The sequence below is a fragment of the Eleutherodactylus coqui genome, chromosome 13 (genome assembly GCF_035609145.1).
Source record: "Eleutherodactylus coqui strain aEleCoq1 chromosome 13, aEleCoq1.hap1, whole genome shotgun sequence".
Lineage (NCBI taxonomy): Eukaryota > Metazoa > Chordata > Amphibia > Anura > Eleutherodactylidae > Eleutherodactylus > Eleutherodactylus coqui.
In genome coordinates this window covers 33256097-33277998 of record NC_089849.1, presented here as the reverse complement: position 1 = coordinate 33277998, position 21902 = coordinate 33256097, and the positions used below count along the sequence as shown (strand labels likewise).

At 48.4% G+C, this 21902-nt stretch overlaps 1 protein-coding gene across 2 annotated transcripts in view; it reads left to right on the top strand.

Annotated features, from left to right (window-relative positions):
- Positions 1 to 21902, top strand: part of LOC136588596 (beta-1,4 N-acetylgalactosaminyltransferase 2-like) — a 49163-nt gene that overhangs the window by 12418 nt on the left and 14843 nt on the right. The window contains exons 3-6 of one of the 2 annotated variants that reach the window (XM_066587945.1): positions 16092 to 16192; positions 16603 to 16637; positions 19518 to 19707; positions 21265 to 21351. In XM_066587945.1, the coding sequence (XP_066444042.1) occupies positions 16092 to 16192; positions 16603 to 16637; positions 19518 to 19707; positions 21265 to 21351 (413 nt within the window). The remainder of the gene's footprint in view (positions 1 to 16091; positions 16193 to 16602; positions 16638 to 19517; positions 19708 to 21264; positions 21352 to 21902) is intronic. The other variant, XM_066587946.1, reaches the window with a different exon arrangement.

Genomic DNA, 21902 nt, shown 5'->3' with positions numbered 1-21902 from the left:
ACCTCCGTGTCTGCCGTCAGGATGACTCGGAAAAAGGAATTTTCGGTAAGAAATTCACTCCCTTTCGTTCATTAACACAACCGTGAGTGTGGTTGTTAGCGAAAAAATATGCTGCATCCCAGAAAACCCTTGCTTGGCATAAAGCCACAGGAAGCCTTCAAATGCCTAAATAGAGGCACCTGTAAACTTTTCGCAGCATTGAACACTGCTAAAATGCCCCCACCCCCTTTTTGTCCCCGGCTCCTATAGGACTCTATGGGAGCCGCCGTATATCGGTCAAAAGATAGTTCTAGAACTATTCTTTTACCCACCGTATATTCGCTGCGCCTTATTTCGGTGCGACGTGTGTACGTGTCGTATATTCGCCCATGTGAACGAATGCATTGGAGACCAATGCCTCAGATGGCCACATATATCGGTCGGCCGTAAAGATGCGCCCTGTATGCGCTCGTGTGAATGAAGCCTCAAGCCCACTAAACGGTCTATAGCAGCAGACTAATGAATTACACCTGTTTACAACGAGTTTGCTATGCTTGTAGAATGCCTGCAGAAAGCTTGTTTTAAAACTTGCTGCAGCACATACTAATGTATGCGGTCCGGTCCGGTGTGCCAGCCGCACCGTCTCTTCTGGACGCAGTTTTAAGCATAACCCTACCCAATGCTGCTGCTGTGTCCTACGTCTGTATTAGTGAAATGAATATGGCTCCATTTTATTGCATTCTCCTTTCATTTTGTGTGATCTAGTTGGTATCAATTTTTTTAATACTTTTTCTTTAACAAGATTTGCTCAAATGTATTGAAGAATAAAAAGGGACCTCTGTGATTAGAACATTCCAAGGACCTAGACTGAATGACTCAGGTCGTAGCGCCCTGATCTCCCAATTCTCTCTAAAGAACTTCTTGTTTACCATTACTGTGCTTTTGGGTTCTGAGAAGCTAATCGTGTATGATTGTACTGCGCTTGGTCCCAAAAGTAATAGTGCTCCCTCTTAGTGGCCACAAAAGTAGTAATCCCCTCCCCCACTTTCAAAAAATCGCAATTTAAAACTTTCCATCGACATCGCTGTCTGAGGGCTTGTTTTTGCGGGACGTGTTGCATTTTTCAATAGTACTATTTAATGTACCGTATAACGTATTGAAAAACGTTTACACATTTCAAAGTGGAGTGAAATGGAAAAAAAATTTTTTTTTCTGTCAACATCTTCTGACAGCCATAATGTTTTTTTTATGTTTCCGTTGAGGATGGTTGTGTGAGGGCTCATTTTTTGTGGGATGACATGCAGTTTCTATTGATATAATTTTGGAGTACATATGTCTTTTGGTTGTTTTTTTAATCATTTTTTTTATGGAGACAGGGTGACCAATGAAACGCAGTTCTGTCGTTATGTATTTTGTTACTGCTGCTGTTTACTGCTGCTTTTTTATTACAGACTAGCTTACCCATCGCGCGTTGCTGCGAAGACAGACAGACATGCATTCGTTTTTATATATCTAGATAACAACCAATCACAGCGCAGCTTTTTTAGGTTACCTCAGTGGTATAATATATAACAACCAATCACAGCGCAGCTTTCATGTTACCTCAGCTTTATAATATATAACACCCAATCACAGGACAGCTTATATGTTACCTCAGCAGTATAAAATATAACAACCAATCACAGTGCAGCTTTCATGTTACGTCAGCGGTATAATATATAACAACCAATCACAGCGCAGCTTTCATGTTACGTCAGCAGTAAGAGAAATAACAACCAATCACAGCGCAACTTTTATTCTGCCTCAGCAATATAAAAAATAGCAACGAATCACAGCGCAGCATTCATTTTACCTCAGCGGTATAATATATAGCAACCAATCGCAGCACAGCTTTTATTTTACCTCAGCATTCTCAATATCCAGGAATTGTCTTGTGATACGTTCGGCGGATGCATCATTTTGTAGTTGAACACTCATCCCGTTGCTCGTAATGCCTTTTGCTTTTGTGCTTGAGATGGAAATCAAACGATCTTTGTCTGGGGGGGCATAACTGTCGACGACGCTTGCACGCGCGCCACCTATCGTAGGATAGTTGTACTATGCCAGTAATCTTCCCAGAAGTGTACTCAACAACTTCCCATTAACTTTTCCTATTTATGACATAATCAATGCTCGTGCCAAATTTCAAGTTTCTATTACATTGGGAAGCAAGAAAATTTGATTCCGTACGTAAAATTCGGACGCCAATTGTTTTGCGCTTAAAATTGAATAATCGAGTTGGGACCCATTAGCTTTTCCTATTTATGACATAATCAATGCTCGTGCCAAATTTCACGTTTCTATTACATTGGGAAGCGAGAGAATTAGATTCTGTACGTAAAATTTGGACGCTAATTCTTTGGTGCTTACAATTGAATAATGGAGTTGGGACCCATTAGCTTTTCCTATTTATGACATAATCAATGCTCGTGCCAAATTTCATGTTTCTACGACATTGGGAAGTGAGAGAATTAGTGGCAGTGATGGAAATCGAACGATCTACGTGGGGGGGCGTAACTGTCGACGACACACGCGCGCCATTTATCGTAGGATAGTTGTACTATGCCTATAATCTTCCCAGGAGTGTACTTAACAACTTCCCAAAGTTTCATGGCGATCGGAAGAATGGTGTAGTAGCGCATAAAGGACAAACACACACAGACAGACAGACACGCATACATTCAATTTTATATATATAGATGGGACTTTCAAGGATGCGGCAGTACCAAATATGTTTTTTTTTTCTTTTGGTTTTATTTATTATCAATAAGAGAAAAGATGGGGTGAACTTTTAATATCCATTTATTTCATTTATTTATTTACAACAAAAGACTTTATATTCCACATATTTTTACTTTTAGTACCCATAGGGGACTTGAACTTGCGATCGTTCAAATGCTTTTACTGCAATATGACAGTATTACAATATATGGTATTTCTGACAGCATTCTATTAGGACAGTCCGTTCCTAATAGGCAAAAATACATGGCAGCATTGGGAGCCTTCACGATCCCCATAACAACGAAATGGCACCTCGTGATCTCCTCACAGGGCGCCATTCAGGACCCCCAAACTCTGATCTGGGTATTTAAATGCCACCGTCAGAATTGACAACTGCATTAAAAAGGGTTAACAGCTGCAATTAGTGCCAGTGCTGAACATGGCTGTTGCCGGCGGATGTCAGCTGTCAAAGATAGCAGCAGCCGTCATAAATTGAGCAGAATCTGCTCCTGATCCCCTGCCATATAAACCCAGACACCGGGAGGTGTACATGTTCACCCAAAAGCAGCATGGTGTTAAACAGTAATCCCAGTGCTGGCAGCAGCTGGTATTGTTGGCATGTTTAGAAGGGCCGGTCTATGAAGAGCTGAGAATAGTGAGTGGCAGGTGGACACGACCTGTGCATAACACAATTGGATCCCTTTTTACTCAGACTTTACCTCATTTCCAGAGTCCGAGGGGGAAGCAAAAGAATGTCAGGATTTGTGGGCTTAAGGACTCTCACAAAAAGGGGAGAGGATTGTGCTCCCTCCCTGGTGTCTAGGGTTGTCACCTCTGTCACCAAAAAATAGTGACCAAGGTAAAAGGGGCGTGGTTTAGGGTTGTGGTTAGTGGCATGGCTTATCACAATGTATGATTCTACCTCTATTATTTCAGTGGTCCCCATAGTAATAGCGCCCTCTCAGTGCCACCTATAGTAATAGCACCCTCTCATTGGCCCCTCTAGTAACAGTGCAACCTCAGTGGCACTAATAATAATAGTGGTCACAAAAGTAATAGTGCTCCCTCTTAGTGGCCACAATAGTAGTAATACCCCTATTAGTAGCTGCAGTCAATAGTAATAATACCACATAAGTGGCCACAACCAATAGTAATTAATCTCCAGCAGCCACCTTTGCTAGCGCTTTGCTAGTCACCCAAGCTCTGCAGCCACATCTTATCTGGCTGCCTCTGTATTCAATTAGGGCTCTGCTTCTTCCCCCTGTGTCTGCACTGCATAATATACATGTAGATACCAGGGGGAGGAGTCAGAGCCCTCATTGAATACAGCGGTGCTTCGGAGGGGTTGTCCCGCGCGCAAGACAAACCCGATGCAGGGGTAAAAAAAAAAAACGTCCAGTACTTACCCGAATCCCCGCGCTCCGGTGACTTCTTACTTACCTTAGTAAGATGGCCGCCGGGATCTTCACCCACGATGCACCGCGGGTCTTCTCCCATGGTGCACCGTGGGTTCTGTGCGCTCCATTGCCGATTCCAGCCTCCTGATTGGCTGGAATCGGCACACGTGACGGGGTGGAGCTACGAGGAGCAGCTCTCCGGCACGAGCGGCCCCATTCAACACGGAGAAGACCGGACTGCGCAAGCGCGTCTAATCGGGCGATTAGACGCTGAAATTAGACGGCACCATGGAGACGAGGACGCTAGCAACGGAACAGGTAAGTGAATAACTTCTGTATGGCTCATAATTAATGCACAATGTACATTACAAAGTGCATTAATATGGCCATACAGAAGTGCTGAACCCCACTTGATTTCACGAGACAACCCCTTTAGTGCTGGCTGGTAAGGTTGTTTCCAAGCTGAAGGTGCTCAGACTAAGGAAATATTTTTTTATTGGCCATTAAAATGGCTAGTAAAAACTAAATACTGACATCTGCCTCAAGAGCAAATTACGAGCTGGGCTGATGGTTTAGCAGCCAGGTGCAAACCCCAGGTTACACACAGGTACCTCGCAGGGGGTTCCTCCTCGTTGTCACATACAGGTACCTCACAGAATATGATGATAATGTTTATTTGTATAGCGCAGACTTAGTCCGCATCGCAGTCAAAGCACTGGGAACACAAACACAATGACAATTACATGTGGTATTCTATGGAACACTGCGCACTACTCATGGTGTCACACGCAGGTGCCCCCCAGAGCGCTCCTTATGGTGTCACACGCAGGTGCCCCCCAGAGCGCTCCTTATGGTGTCACACGCAGGTGCCCCCCAGAGCGCTCCTTATGGTGTCACACGCAGGTGCCCCCCAGAGCGCTCCTTATGGTGTCACACGCAGGTGCCCCCCAGAGCGCTCCTTATGGTGTCACACGCAGGTGCCCCCCAGAGCGCTCCTTATGGTGTCACACGCAGGTGCCCCCCAGAGCGCTCCTGATGTAACACGCAGGTGCTCCCCATGGTGTCCCACGCAGGTGCCCCCCAGAGCGCTCCCCATGGTGTCCCACGCAGGTGCCCCCCAGAGCGCTCCCCATGGTGTCCCACGCAGGTGCCCCCCAGAGCGCTCCCCAAGGTGTCACACGCAGGTGCCTCCCAGAGCGTTCCCCATGGTGTCACACGCAGGTGCCTCCCAGAGCGTTCCTCATGGTGTCACACGCAGGTGCCTCCCAGAGCGTTCCTCATGGTGTCACACGCAGGTGCCTCCCAGAGCGCTCCCCATGGTGTCACACGCAGGTGCCCCCCAGAGCGCTCCTCATGATGTCACACGCAGGTGCTCCCCATGGTGTCCCACGCAGGTGCCCCCCAGAGCGCTCCCCATGGTGTCCCACGCAGGTGCCCCCCAGAGCGCTCCCCATGGTGTCCCACGCAGGTGCCCCCCAGAGCGCTCCCCATGGTGTCCCACGCAGGTGCCCCCCAGAGCGCTCCCCATGGTGTCCCACGCAGGTGCCCCCCAGAGCGCTCCCCATGGTGTCCCACGCAGGTGCCCCCCAGAGCGCTCCCCATGGTGTCCCACGCAGGTGCCCCCCAGAGGGCTCCTGATGTCACACGCAGGTGCCCCCCAGAGCGCTCCCCATGGTGTCCCACGCAGGTGCCCCCCAGAGCGCTCCCCATGGTGTCCCACGCAGGTGCCTCCCAGAGCGCTCCCCATGGTGTCCCACGCAGGTGCCTCCCAGAGCGCTCCCCATGGTGTCACACGCAGGTGCCTCCCAGAGCGCTCCCCATGGTGTCACACGCAGGTGCCCCCCAGAGCGCTCCTCATGATGTCACACGCAGGTGCTCCCCATGGTGTCCCACGCAGGTGCCCCCCAGAGCGCTCCCCATGGTGTCCCACGCAGGTGCCCCCCAGAGCGCTCCCCATGGTGTCCCACGCAGGTGCCCCCCAGAGCGCTCCCCATGGTGTCCCACGCAGGTGCCCCCCAGAGCGCTCCCCATGGTGTCCCACGCAGGTGCCCCCCAGAGCGCTCCCCATGGTGTCCCACGCAGGTGCCCCCCAGAGCGCTCCCCATGGTGTCCCACGCAGGTGCCCCCCAGAGCGCTCCCCATGGTGTCCCACGCAGGTGCCCCCCAGAGCGCTCCCCATGGTGTCCCACGCAGGTGCCCCCCAGAGCGCTCCCCATGGTGTCCCACGCAGGTGCCCCCCAGAGCGCTCCCCATGGTGTCCCACGCAGGTGCCCCCCAGAGCGCTCCCCATGGTGTCCCACGCAGGTGCCCCCCAGAGCGCTCCCCATGGTGTCCCACGCAGGTGCCCCCCAGAGCGCTCCCCATGGTGTCCCACGCAGGTGCCCCCCCAGAGCGCTCCCCAAGGTGTCACACGCAGGTGCCTCCCAGAGCGTTGCTCATGGTGTCACACGCAGGTGCCTCCCAGAGCGTTGCTCATGGTGTCACACGCAGGTGCCTCCCAGAGCGCTCCTCATGGTGTCACACGCAGGTGCCTCCCAGAGCGCTCCTCATGGTGTCACACGCAGGTGCCCCCCAGAGCGCTCCTCATGATGTCACACGCAGGTGCCCCCCAGAGCGCTCCTCATGATGTCACACGCAGGTGCTCCCCATGGTGTCGCACGCAGGTGCCCCCCGGAGCGCTCCCCATGGTGTCGCACGCAGGTGCCCCCCGGAGCGCTCCCCATGGTGTCGCACGCAGGTGCCCCCCGGAGCGCTCCCCATGGTGTCGCACGCAGGTGCCCCCCGGAGCGCTCCCCATGGTGTCGCACGCAGGTGCCCCCCGGAGCGCTCCCCATGGTGTCGCACGCAGGTGCCCCCCGGAGCGCTCCCCATGGTGTCGCACGCAGGTGCCCCCCGGAGCGCTCCCCATGGTGTCGCACGCAGGTGCCCCCCGGAGCGCTCCCCATGGTGGCGCACGCAGGTGCCTCCCAGAGCGCTCCCCATGGTGTCAGACACGTTTATTTCACACTGTACCTTCATAGAGTCACAAACACATTTACACTGTCTTTTCTCCTTAGGGAGAGCACCCAGATCATGAGTGAGGAGAGCCAAAAGGCTATTTATGCTCCTCTGGGTAATATGCAAATAAGGGAAATGAAATAATACCTTCACAATGCCCCCTATTGGCTTTCAGCATTCCTTCAAGCCAAAGCCAGACTCTTTATACAAGCCTTGTAACAATGACGGGGAAATAAAAGCAAAGCTACACTCCATACACAGACCAATGTTTCAGGGTATTTGCCCTTCATCAATGTACAGTAGGAGTCTGTCTTTGCTAGTGAAGGGCAGGATAAGGGGGCCAGAAACGCCATTAGAGATGAGCGAGCACCAAAATACTCGGGTGCTCGTTGCTCGAGTCGAACTTTTCGTAATGCTTGAGAGCTCGTTCCGTGTAACGAACCCCATTGAAGTCAATGGGCGACTCGAGCATTTTTGTATGGGACCGATGCTCTGCATAGGTGATGACTTGTCAAACACCAGAAAACATCAGAAAGTCATGGAAACACCACAGAAACGGATAGGGAAGGGCAGAGGCAGCATGCATGGCTGCATCTGAGGCTCCCAGGTCCCACTATTAAGCCAAAATGAGGGCAAGAGTCTGGCATCACCCCCCTAACAATTTACTTCGGACAAACCCTCATTAACAAGGTACACGTGCTGGCTCATCTTAGCTAAGCACCACACTACCTGCAACCAAGGACAATCACTGCCTGTGGGTGACACCACTGCCTCTTCTCCTGGGTTACATGCTAGCATTGCTGTCCACCCCCCTTCCCTCCCGCACATGACCCTGCGTCCACAGGGCACCCAAAATTTTCCCTGCGCAGCGCTTAGCTGCCCTCATGCCACACACTCGCTTCATAGCCACACCGGCCTCATCTCTATTTAGAGGTGCGTAATGGATGAGGAGGAATCGGAGGCACACACTGCAGAGGGTTGGCAGGGCTAGGCAGCGACCCTCTTTGAAAGTGTGAGCGATAGCCCACAATGCTGTTGAGAATTGATGATAAATTGACTTACGATCATCATTCCAATCCAGTGCCACCTCTGTCACAAAATTGTCAAGAGCCGCAAACGTGGGCATAACGGGGACTCAGTTGCCAGCACTTCTACACATCTCCACAATGCAGCAATTCTCTGTGTGGGAAGCACGTGAGCGGGCCCAGGGTTAGGCTCGGTCCCAGCCTCCACCTTGTGTGACCCAAGATTCCACGAGTTATATAGCAATGGGAAATCCATGTGTCCCCACACTATTCATTCTGTGTAGGTGTCAGATAGCTTAACACCGCAACAGGAAGTCTTTGAGTTCCTTGGGCTCGCCTATGCTGCCGGTGCACAAAAATGGTATTACACAGGAAGAAATCAGAGTGCCCAAACATGGCAGAGTTTCATCCCGCCAAGGACCTTGGCCCCGGCCCACATTTCTGCCCAAGCCAGTCAGTGTATTTGTACCAGATAGGTAAAACCCCGCGATGGGAAGTCTTTGTGCAACCACAGCATAGGCAGACCCCTGTAACATTTCTGTAGCAAGAGTATAGGTGGACCCCAGTAACATTTCTGTAGCAAGAGTATAGGTGGACCCCTCAAACCATTCAGTAGAAAAGGTATAGCCAGACCCAGTAACATTTCTGTAGCAAAAGTATAGGCAGACCCCAGTAACATTTCTGTAGCAAAAGTATAGGCAGACCCCAGTAACATTTCTGTAGCAAAAGTATAGGCAGACCCCAGTAACATTTTTGTAGCAAAAGTATAGGCAGACCCCAGTAACATTGGTGTACCAAGAGTATAGGCAAACACCTGTAAAAATTTGTTTACTAAGAGTATAGGCAAAGCCTGGAAAAATTACTTTGCTAACAGTATTGGCAATGGCTTGAAAAATTGGTGTACCAAGAGTACAAGTGTACCCCTGAAAAATTGCTCAACTGCGAGGGCAGGTGAAAGCCACAAACATTTTTTGAAGATACAGCTCGTTATTGGTTAATTTGTAACAGAGCCTGGAGGTAGCCCTCAGCAAAAATTGGTTTTAAGTTTAACTTTTAAAATTTTAAAAACTGATAAAACTTTTAAAAGTTTTAAACAGAGCATTTTGGGCCTCATAGAAATTGGCAGTTCAGCGTGATGACATGCTGTTTTAGGAGGAAGGGGAGGAGTAATAATATCCGAGAGGGATACACAAAGCTTTTTCTCCCCTTTTTTGGGGTGATAGAACATGCATTTTCTCCTGTTCCAGCGAAAAGATTCTTTAGGATCCGCTGCTTTCCACCGGAAAGAGAAGTCTGGGGAAATCCAGCCTTTGCTCATCTTTATGAGGGTAACCATGTCGGTGCTGTCAGTTGACAGGCGGGTACGCTTATCCGTGATGATTCCCCCAGCTACACTAAACACCCTCTCTGACAAGACGCTAGCGGCAGGGCAGGCCAGCACCTCCAGGGCGTACAGCGCGAGTTCGTGCCATGTGTCCAGCTTTGACACCCAATAGTTGTATGGAGCAGAGGCATCACGGAGGATGGTGGTACGATCGGCTACGTACTCCCTCACCATCTTTTTACAGTGCTCCGTCCGACTCAGCCTTGACTGGGGAGTGGTGACACAGCCTTGCTGAGGAGCCATAAAGCTGGCAAAGACCTTGGAGAGTGTTCCCCTGCCTGCACTGGACATGCTGCCTGATCCCCGCACCTCCCCTGCTACTTGGCCCTCGGAACAGCACATTCTGCCACTAGCTCTGTCAGATGGGAACTTTAGCATCACTTTTTCCACCAGGGCACTGTGGTATTGCATCACTCTCGTACCTCTTCGGGAATGAGAGTGGAAAGGTTCTCCTTATACCATGGGCCGAGAAGGGTGTACACCCAGTAATCCGTGTTGTCCAGAATGCGTCTAACGTGAGGGTCATGGGAAAGGCAGCCTAACATGAAGTCAGCCATGTGTGCCAGGGTCCCAGTACGCAACACATCGGTGTCCTCACTAGGAAGATGACTTTCAGGATCCTCCTCCTCTTCAGCCCATACATGCTGAACAAATGAGAGGCAAGCAGCATGGGTACCCTCTGCAGTGTGGCCAGCTGTCTCTTCCTCCTGTGCTCCTCCCCCACCTCCTCCTCCAAAACACACTGAAATATAGACATGAGGGTGGTCTGGCTATCAAGCGACATACTGTCATCCCCCGTCTCCTGTTCCAACCGCAAAATGTCAGCATTTATGCTTAGCAGCGAACTTCTAAGCAGGCAAAGCAGCGGGATGGTAAGGCTAATGATTGCCGCATCGCCGCTCACCATCTGGGTAGACTCCTCAAAGTTTCCGAGGGCCTGGCAGATATCTCCCATCCATGCCCACTCTTCAGTAAAGAATTGTGGAGGCTCACTACCACTCCGCCGCCCACATTACAGCTGGTATTCAACTATTGCTCTACGCTGCTCGTACAGCCTGGCCAACATGTGCAGCGTAGAATTCCAGCATGTGGGCACGTCGCACAGCAGTTGGTGCTTTGGCAGCTGAAATTGACGTTGCAGGGTCCTCAGGGTGGCAGCGTCCGTGGTGGACTTGTGAAAATGTGCGCAGACGCGGCGCAACTTGCCGAGCAGATCAGACAAGTGGGGGTAGTTTTTCAGAAACCACTGAACCCCAGATTGAATATGTGGGCCAGGCATGGCACGTGTGTGAGGCTGCCCAGCTGCAGATCCCCCACCAGGTTATGGCAGTTGTCACACACGACCATGCCCGGTTGGAGGCTCAGCGGCGAAAGCCAGAGGTCGGTCTGCTCTGTCAGACCCTGCAACAGCTCGGGGGCCGTGTGCCTCTTGTCACCTAAACTGATCAGTTTCAGCACGGCTTGCTGACTCTTGCCCACTGCTGTGATGCTGCGCCGCGCGCTAGCGACTGCTGGCGGCGTGCTCGCACTTCTTAATTGAGAGGTAGACATGGCAGAGGAGGAGGAGGAGGGGGAGGGTTTGAAGGAGATGGCATAAAACACCGCAGATACCAGCACCGAGGTTGGACCCACTATTCTGGGTGTGGGTAGGATGTGAGTGGTCCCAGGCTCTGACATGGTCCCAGCCTCCACCAAGTTCACCCAATGTGCCGTCAGGGAGATATAGTGGCCCTGCCCGCCAGTACTTGTCCACGTGTCCGTAATTAAGTGGACCTTCCCACTAACCGCATTGGTGAGGGCAAGATTTATGTTGCAGGAGATGTGCTGGTGTAGGGCTGCGACGGCACACCGAATAAAATAGTGGCGACTGGGGACCGAGTAGCGCGGGACCGCCGTCACCATCATATTTTTGAAAGCCTCGGTTTCCACAAGCCTGTACGGCAACATCTCAAGGCTGATTAATTTGGCAATCTGCACGTTTAAAGCTTGTGCATGCAGGTGGGTGGCGGCGTATTTGCGCTTTCGCTCCAACACTTGTGTTAGCAACAGCTGAACGCTGAGCTGAGAGACATTGCTGGATGGAGTGGAGGAAGTTGGAGGTGAGGGTGTGGGTGCAGGCCGGGAGGCGCTCGTGCCTGTGTCCTGGGAGGGGATTGGATATATGTGCCAGGTTGTGGTACGGGAAGAGGCAGTGGTGTGACCCGGAGGCGGTGAATGGCCTTCGTCCCACCTTGTGGGGTGCTTGGCCATCATATGCCTGCGCATGGTGGTGGTAGTGAGGCTGGTAGTGGTGGCTCCCCGGATGATCTTGGTGCGACACAGGTTGCACACCACAGTTCGTCGGTCATCCGCGCTCTCACTAAAAAACATCCACACCTTTAAACACCTAGACCTCTTGCAGCGAGGGTGTGCTTTGGGAAACAGTTGGGGGATTCTTTGCTCTGGCCTTGCCTCTACCCCTGGCCACTCCACTGCCTCTTCCAACCTGTCCTGCTGCTGCACTTGCCTCCCCCTCTGAAGCCCTGTCCTCAGTATGCTTAGCAAACCAGGGGGGTCAGTCACCTCATCGTCCAGCTGCTCTTCCTCCGAATTCTCTGTGCGCTCCTCCCTCAGACTTACTGCCCTTACTACTACCTCACTGACAGACAACTGTGTCTCATCATCCTCATTTACAAAAAGCTCTTGAGACAGTTGACGGAAATCCCCAGCCTCATCACCCGGACTCCGGGAACTTTCCAAAGGTTGAGCATCGGTCACGACAAACTCCTCAGGTAAGAGAGGAACCATTTTTTCCCACTCATGGCAGGGACCTGAGAACAGTTCCTGGGAGTCTGCCTGCTCAGAATATGTTATTTTCATGGAGTGAGGAGGCTGGGAGGAGCAGCCAGAGGATTCAGAGTTGCAGTCCCTAGGCCGGGAGTAGTGGACTGCGTAGAAGACTGGGTGGTCAATACATTGCTGAACGCGTTTTCTGCCATCCATGACAGGATCTACCCGCACTGCTCTGCTTGTCGTAAAGGTCTACGACGCGGACCCGTAAATTGTGATATGAAGCTGGGGAGCCCAGAAACTTGGCTCTCTCCTAATCCCTCAGTAGCCGGCTGTGATTCACCACGACCAGGAATTCGGCCTGTGCCCACACCCTCACTTGGAAACCCACGTCTGCGTCCTCGACCCTTACCCCTACTCCTTATCATGGCGGATTAAGAATAGAGCAGGGCCCAAAGAAATTACCCCACTGTACAGCACTGACAACTGTGGCTAATTCACCGCACACAGAGACTTGTAGATAGCGGAGGCTCTATGCTGTGGCTTGAAAAAATTAACCCACTGTCTTGCGCTGATACCTAGGGGTAATTTACCGCTCACAGAGACTTTTAGATAATAGAGGCTGTATGGAGTGGGAGAAGACTCTAAAGCCAGTGCATAGTGTTGGTAACTGCGGCTATCTCAACCCCACCAAGGAAAGGGTATTGTGAGACGCTCTGCACGGTGGCTGAGCAGAAATACTTTGCAGTGGCCCAGGAAAGATTACAGTACTGTTTAGCGGTGAGACCTCTGTCTAGTGCACTGCAGACACAGAACGGTATAACTGAAGTAGTTTGCAGTAGGCTGGGAAATGTTAGAATGCATTTTCACAGTGAGAGCTGGTTGTACGGCACTGCAGGCTGAGAACGCTATTACGGAAAGGCTGGGAACAGGCCTATATGCGTAATACAAAAGTTGATGCACTACTGCTCTCAGCCAGCCCCAACTGTAAAGCACACGGTCAGATGTAGCCCTAAGAAGGACCGTTGGGGTTATTGTACGGAGGATCGGGACTGTATAACTTTCCCTATAGAAGCAAAGCAGCTCTGTCCCTAAACTCTGCGCTATGCACTGCAGGCTGAGAACGCTATAGTTGAAATGGCCTGCACAGCCCGAGATGATTAAAAAAGAAATTTGGTGCACTACTGCTTCCAGCCAGCAACAACAGTAATGCACACGATGTGGAGTAGCCCTAGAAGGACCGTTGAGGTTCTTGACGACAGGATCCTACTCTAACACTGTCCCCATATCAGCAGCAGCACTATCCCTAACCTCTGCCAGCATGCGCCTGAGGCGGGACCAGTTTAAGAACTCGGCGGTCACCTGATCGGCTCAGCCACTCACTACTGTGGGGTCGGATAGGGCTGGCACGTCACAGCAGGAAGTGGTAATGCCTTCCCCGCATGTTTATTGGCTAGAAAATGGCACTAAACATGCAGGGAAAGAAATGCAATTGACTCGAGTACCACTTGGTGTTCGTCTCGAGTAACGAGCATCTCAAGAACCCTAATACTCGAACAAGCATCAAGCTCGGATGAGTGTGCTCGCTCATCTCTAAACGCCATCCTTTCTCCTTAGGGAAAGCACCAAGACAGTGAGTGAGGAGATCCGAAAGACCATTCATGGTCCTCTGGGTAATATGCAAATAAGGGAGATGGAATAATGCCTTCACAGTGTCACCTATTGGAAGGCAGCATTCTCACACTCTCACACGACCGGATAGGATTTACGGATTCCACATGCGTCTGATCTGCGGTAATACGTGGATCAATCAAATCCACTGGATTACACAATCCTGCTCATATTAGTGGGTTGGAATTACATAATCCACTCACACAAAACAACACAACATGTACTATTTTACCGCAGATATCCGCAACATTGTGCTCCATGGACGTGGATATATCCACAGTTCATACGCAACTACATTGTGTATGGGCTGCGGGTACCCGCGACGGTGCGGGAAATACAAACAAAAAAAGGTGTACTGCGCATGACTGGCTGTGTGAGCACACGGTTATGCGCAGTACATTAGGCGGCCGTATGCAGCACCATGGCCGGGCTTGCAGCTGGGATCCTACATCTGGCCGTGTGAAACCGGCATTATTCAGATTGCTACCTGTAATATGTAATTTACAAGCAGTCATTTGTGAGTGTTCTCCATCGTTTTGGCTCTACAAGTGGTCAATGGGACGTACTTGTAAATCACCGTCAAGCAAAATGTCTGTTCGGAAAGCCACCGGCTGCGACTTTCAGTTTGGACTTTCTTGTGCATACAGACATAAAATTAGGGCCACAATGGGTATGTTTCTGAACACAGGACAAACAGGGTTATGCATTTTGGTGTGTAAATCCTCATTTTCATGTGCACTATAGAAAAAAACATGGCTATAAAATGACATTTTTGCAAAAATATATGACATTTTATTTTTTTTTCTCCTCTAAATTGCATTAATTCCTGGGAAAAAAATGTGGGGTAAAAAAACTCATGACACCCCTCAGTGAATAGTTTAAAAGGTGTAGTTTTTAGAATGGGGTCATTTGTGGGGGTATCTTTTATTCTGACACCTATGAGCCTTTGCAATCTTTGCTTGGTGTAGGAAAGCAAACTGTTCCTCAAAATGTTGATAATCAATGTTAAATTTGTATGTCTCCTAAATGGTTAAAAAAAAAATTAAAAATTCCAAATGTGCGTCCAGAATAAACTAAACAGATGGAAATATATATCTTATCAATAATTTGTACAGTATGTTTGCACATATTTGAGATTTTGAAAAATGTATTGTTTCACACTTTCAATTGCAATATCTTCTCAATTTTGTCGCTTTTAATAAATCTACATAATTTCTATCGCTCTATTTTTACCTCCAAAATGCAGTACAATATGTGGCAAAAAAACTTTGTCAGAATCACTTGGATATGCAAAACCCTTACGGAGTTATTCTATGTTAAAGTGCAAATAAGGGAGATGGAATAATACCTCTACAATGCCACCTATTGGAAGACAGCATCCCTTCAAGTCAAAGTCTTGTAGCAATGACTGGGAATTAAAAGCAAAGCCAGACTCCATGCACAGACAGCTGTTTCAGGGTGTTTGCCCTTCATCAGTGTACAGTAGGAGTCAGACCTCTCACTAGCAAAGCCAGACTCCTATTGTACACTAAAGGGCAAAACCCCTGAAACAGCTGTATGTACATGGAGTCTGGCTTTGCTTTTAATTCGCAGTCATTATTACAAGGCTTGTATAAAGAGTCTGACTTTGAATTGAAGGAATGCTGCCTTCCAATAGGTGGCATTGTGGAGGTATTATTCCATCTCCCTTATTTGCATATTACCCAGAGGAGTATGCATGGCCATTTGAGTCTCCTCGCGCTCACCGTCTAGGTGCTCTCCCTAAGGAGAAAAGATACCAATCTATGTTAAAGTGACGCGTCAGATTTCCAACATTTGGCTCTGTCACTAAGGTGCAAACGGGCTTTGTCACTAAGGGGTTAATGAGGATTAGTCAGCCCAATCACAGCACCACCTGCCTGCGGAATTTGGAAGTGCACAGTTTAGAAGGATCAATGCTTCCCAAATCAGCAAGCATTACATAATAACTGCTGGAACTAATCTTTTCTTGACACTTTTGGGGTCCCAACTGACAGACTTCCACCTTTCTTATGGGTAAACAGGGACATGTGTTGATTTTATGGTAAAACCCTATTAATATTGATACCTCTATATGTGCTTTCCTCACAGGGAACACACTGAAAACATTTTAATAACTCCTCCAAATTCTCCGTTAGGGTACCCTATATATGGAGTCCAAGTGATGCCGCTCAACACAATTAACCTGCCAGGTGAGATAATTTAATATAAATTATGATACATCAGGTTATAATATATGGTGTAATTCAGGGTCAGTACAAGATACCTAAAGTGATATACTTGTAACGCGCCTGTATTCATCCTTTTGGATTATACTTTCGTAAGGGCGCTATTACACGAGCGCTGGCAGAAGCCACTTGCACTCACGTTTTCCCGACAGAGCGGGTGCCAATTTGCAATTAGCACTATTATAGCTCGTTAACGATGCTAATTGCTGGGCAGCACGTGTGTTCATAGGTGCCACACTGCAATTGTCGAGAAAGCATCGGCTACCACTTGTGTAATAGCTCCTTTAATGATATAAAATGATGCAATATAAAGATTAAATGATTCATAGTTATATAGAATCTCATTTAACTCTCTTTTCCTTTTTTTAATTAAGGACTTCGGATTATTGCAAATCTCCCAAAATACATGGTACAGTATGCCAAATCATCAAACACCAGGACAAACTGTATCTAATTAATATCTATCTATCTATTGTGTCAGGGCCAGTCTGTTATCCAAGCATACAGGTGTGGCGACCCAGATAGGCAGGCAGTACCACGGAGGGGTTCGGGTGTGAGCGATGGGAGGGGCTGTGGCTCTGCTATTTCCCCTCTCATGAACTGTGCCTGCTGGGGAATGCCGCAGTGTGAATGATGATCCAGTTAGTCGGGCAGTGTACGGTGGTAACGTTGTCAAGTTCGAGACATCAGTCCATATGTAGGCCGAAACCTATTTATAATAAAAGGAGAAAATAAAATAACATAAAAGAAAACTTTCTTGAGAATGCAGGCATGTTCCCCTAAAGTGTAGTGTGGTACCTCAGTGCAGATGTTAGCTATGGTGGGTTAAACAGTAAAACAAAAAATATGGTTTATTTTCCAGAGACAGAGACTTTCTTCCAGTTTCTTCATACAGGAAACATTATTTCCTCTTTGAGGTAGATGATTAGAAGTTTAAGTGCAGCATCTTACATCTGTAGACTTTATTTTGGCGAATGGTTACTGTCAATATAGGGGCACACTCCTTTATACGTTACTTTTCCTTTCTGTTACTCTCACTCTGATTTTACTGTATATAAATCTCCTTTGGTTTCCTTGAATCTATCTTCTTCTGACTGTCAATTCTCCCTCTCTCTGTCTTTCCTTCCACAGTCAATATCTCTCCTGCCTTCTCTCTCTTGCTTCCAAACAATCCTCGTTTTCGGTACTCATACTTTCTCCTTCGCACCGCACTGGCTTCTCCGTTCTTGCTTCTTCCTTCTCTCACTCTCCTGACTAGACTGACTTAGACTCCTCCCCCTTTACTATTGCTCTAGAGCAGCGGTTTCCAAACTGTGCTCAGTGGAGCCCTTAGGGCTCCACTTACAACAACAGTCAGGGTCTCCGACGGAGGGGTTCTGTGGTGGCGAACCTATGGAACGCATGCCGATAGCTGCTCTCCACTGTAGTGATTATCAGCTGGGGTGCTGCAGCTTCCCGCTGGTAATCTCGCAGCGATGCTGATCCTGGTGTATACTCTGATGTCAGTATGCACCCGGGATCCTCCTCCCCTGAGTCCTCTCCTCCTTGGTTCTGCAGGGGAGGACAAGGGAGGAAATGTTTCAGGCTTACACACTGACGTCAGTGTGCACTCAGGATCAGCGCCGAGAAGAGGAGTAGCGGCGCTGACTACAATGAGGAGGTAAGTATATGGGTTGGGGGGCTGTTACTACTGGGGCTACTGTGGGGTTAATATTATTGAGGGGGTTAATATTATTACTGTATGGTTAATATTACTGAGGGAGTTAATATTGTTACTGACAGGGTTAATATTACTATATGGTTAATATTACTAAGGGAGTTAATATTGTTACTAATGAAGGTAATATTACTGTATGGTTAATATTACTGAGGGAGTTATTATTGTTACTGACGGGGGTAATATTACTGAGGGAGTTAATATTGTTACTGACGGGGTTAATATTACTGTGGGGTTAATATTATTATTACTGTGGGGTTAATATTATTACTGAGGTAGTTAATAATAATGCTGTATTAATATTATTACGGAGGAGGTTAATATTATTACTGTGGGGTTAATAACACTGAGGGCCACTGGAGCCACTGTGTGGGGGGGGGGTCACCATTGCCACTGGAGCCACTGTGTGGGGGGGGTCACCATTGCCACTGGAGCCACTGTGTGGGGGGGGGGGGGTCACCATTGCCACTGGAGCCACTGTGGGGGGGGGGGTCACCATTGCCACTGGAGCCACTGTGGGGGGGGGTCACCATTGCCACTGGAGCCACTGTGGGGGGGGGGTCACCATTGCCACTAGAGCCACTGTGGGGGGGGTCACCATTGCCACTGGAGCCACTGTGGGGGGGGGGGGGGTCACCATTGCCACTGGAGCCACTGTGGGGGGGGGTCACCATTGCCACTGGAGCCACTGTGGGGGGGGGGTCACCATTGCCACTGGAGCCACTGTGGGGGGGGGTCACCATTGCCACTGGGGCCACTGTGGGGGGGGTCACCATTGCCACTGGGGCCACTGTGGGGGGGTCGGTCACCATTGCCACTGGGGCCACTGTGGGGGGGGTCGGTCACCATTGCCACTGGGGCCACTGTGGGAAGGGATTTCCCAATCACAGGCTCTTCTCTTTCTGCTACCTGACTAACCACTTTCCCTAAGCTGTTTCTAGGTGATGGGAAACCCAATGGGCATGGGGGATCTGTCAGTGAATAAGACATAGCGGTGAATGGAAAAGCAGATTATGAGCACAAAACATTACTTTTAACACTTAAAGTAATAAACACATTTAAACAGGAAGCGGCCACATGGGTGCTGTAGTGACCCTAATCCAGGACACTACACAGGCACATGTATCCCTTGGATGTTCCATAGCTTTATGATCAGGGGTGGTCCGACTTCATGGACCTCCACCAATCCTGAGAATGAAGGGGTGTTAAATGTCTGTCTATATGTGTGTATCTGTCTGTCTCTACTAGAAATGAGCGAGTGTATTCGCTAAGGCAAATTACTCGAGCGAGTATTGCCTTTTTCGAGTACATGCCCGCTCATGCCAAAAGATGCGGCGGGGAAGAGTGGGGAGGAATGGGGAGGGAGATCTCTCTCCCTCCCGCTCCCCTATGCTCACTCCTACAACTTACCGCTCACCCTTGCCGGCCCCCGAATCTTTTGGCACGAGCAGCATGTACTCGAAAATGGCAATACTTGCTTGAGTAATTTGCCTTAGCGAGTACGCTCGCTCATCTCTAGTCTCTACCCTGTCATCTATCTATACTATTTATCTGTCTTCCTCTTGCTTGCAGGTATCTCTGAAAGCATCTTTGGGAACCCTTGACTTTCTAATAAATATATCTAGTACTTCTGAATGTCAGGTTCATGGCAAAGGAGAAAAACATCTGACTATATCTACCAGCAACATCAGTGTATTAAATCTCATTTTGAAGTCTATCACTTATACAAGCACAGTATATAGCATCGACAGTCTGGATATTGGTAAGAAGTTACTCAAAAATTTACAATTTAGTTCACTTTACAGACAGCTGATTGACACATTTTTATCTACTTGGCTTTTTCATAGGGTGATGATTTAGTAAGAGATGAACTTGTGAGATAGCAATAGGGAAATCCTTCGGACTTCTGAGGACAGCTAGTAATGTCACTTACATTACTAAAGAAGAAGTGGTGACATATATTATAGGCGAAAGCCCTCACTCACTCACTGACTCGCCACTAATTCTTTAACTTCCTGGTGTTGTACACATGTGAAATTTGGCACAACCATTCTGTAGGTCCTAAATGGGAAAAGTAAAGGGGTTGCATCTTGATTTTTCAATGCTAAGTGCAAAAGTAAATGCACCCCTATGTAATGTACCTAATCTAATTCTCTAACTTCCCGGTGTCGTAAAGCATGAAATCTGGCACAAGCATTCTTTAGGTCCTACATAGAAAAATTAAAGGGGTCACAACTCGATTACTCAATGCTAAGTGCAAAAGACAGTGACCTCCTATGTTATGTAACTTCCCGGTGTCGTACAAGTGCGAAATTTGTCACGAGCATTCTTTTAGGTCGCAAATAGAATTGAACAATCAAGTTGCGACCCCTTTACTTTTCCTAAGTGCAAAAGTAAGTGACGCCCTATGTAATGTAACTAATAACACACATCTGAACCGCACAAATATGAAATTTGCCACGGACATTTTTTACGTCCTAATAGGAAAAGTAAAGGGGCTGCAACTTCAATATTCAATTCTAAGCAAGAAAACTGTAAAAAGCCATTACATGAGTAAGTTCTTTTCTCAGAAACCATAAAGCCTAGGGAAATTATTTGTAAACTGAGGAGAATCTACCTCACCTCTAAGTGTATATACTGGGGAGAATCTACCTAATCTCTATGTATATATACTGAGGAGAATATAACTGACCTCTATGCATATATGCTGAGGAGAATTTAACTGACCTCTATGCATATATACTGAGAACAATGTAACTGACCTCTGTGCATATACTGAAAGGCTGTAAAGTACATAAGGAAGCGGCCACGGATTGCAGGGATGGAGCATGCCTTTAAGGCTAACAAGGGGCTGCAACTCCCAGTCTGGGGTAAATTTTAATAAAAAGGGGCGTTACGTTTAAGAGTAAAAAGTGAGGAGAGTGGGATGGGTGGCACATTCTGCAAAGGGACATCGGTACATGCAGTCTGAGGAGAATCTAACACTCCTCTATGTGTATACATATTATATTCCTCGGTTCTTCTGAAGTAACTACGACTTCATAAAGTTTTTAGTGCGATCAACATGTAAACACCTGCACCAAATTAACTTGGGCGAAGCCGGGTATATCAGCTAGTATATTGATATGCACTACCATATGCCATCTTCTTGGCACTGGTGGCGCAGACTGAAATGGCTATTGGTCACCAGACACTGAACTGAAATGGGAGAATCCATATCCCTTTTATTAACAAAATTATACAAATATCTGATTAAGAAGTTTTACTAGCATTTTTCATAAACTTTTCGTTATGTTCTTGCTTTCTATTTCGATTGTAGTGAAGTTTACTCTGGGTGAACATATAGCACAGATACCAATATCAATCCGGCAACCACCGATTCCACGCTTACATGACCCAGGACGAGGTAATATATTTAAAGAAAAAACGGACATATGTTGTATTGATATGCTAGGTGAGCAAACTTTTCTCAACTTTCATGAAAAATAATGGGCGAAGCCGTTGATATGTATATACTAGTAATTATTAGGAAATCATAGTACCAGTGTTTCTGGTAGAACAATGTGCCACACAGCTCTGCCACATGCACATTCCACTCACACAGCTCTGCGGCTCGGGCCCCGACTCTGCTGCGCAGCCCGGGCTCTGACTTAATTTTAGTTCTTTTAGTCCCCTTACGGGACTTGATTATTTGGTTGCTTCTACACAATACAGTCATATATCCCAGCACTGATTCACATGGACCAGGTAGGCTTGTCCCTGGAAGGGAGGCAGAGGACAATGCCATCAGAACTTTAGCACGCATGTCAAGGGCATCTAGATCTGGGGACCCCCTATGCCTCATGTCGATAGACGCAGAAAAGGCGTTTGATAGGGTGGATTGGGGGTTCTTAGAGGCCACCCTCAAGCAAATAGGTTTAGGCCCTAGATTCCTGGAGAGGATCATGGCACTCTACG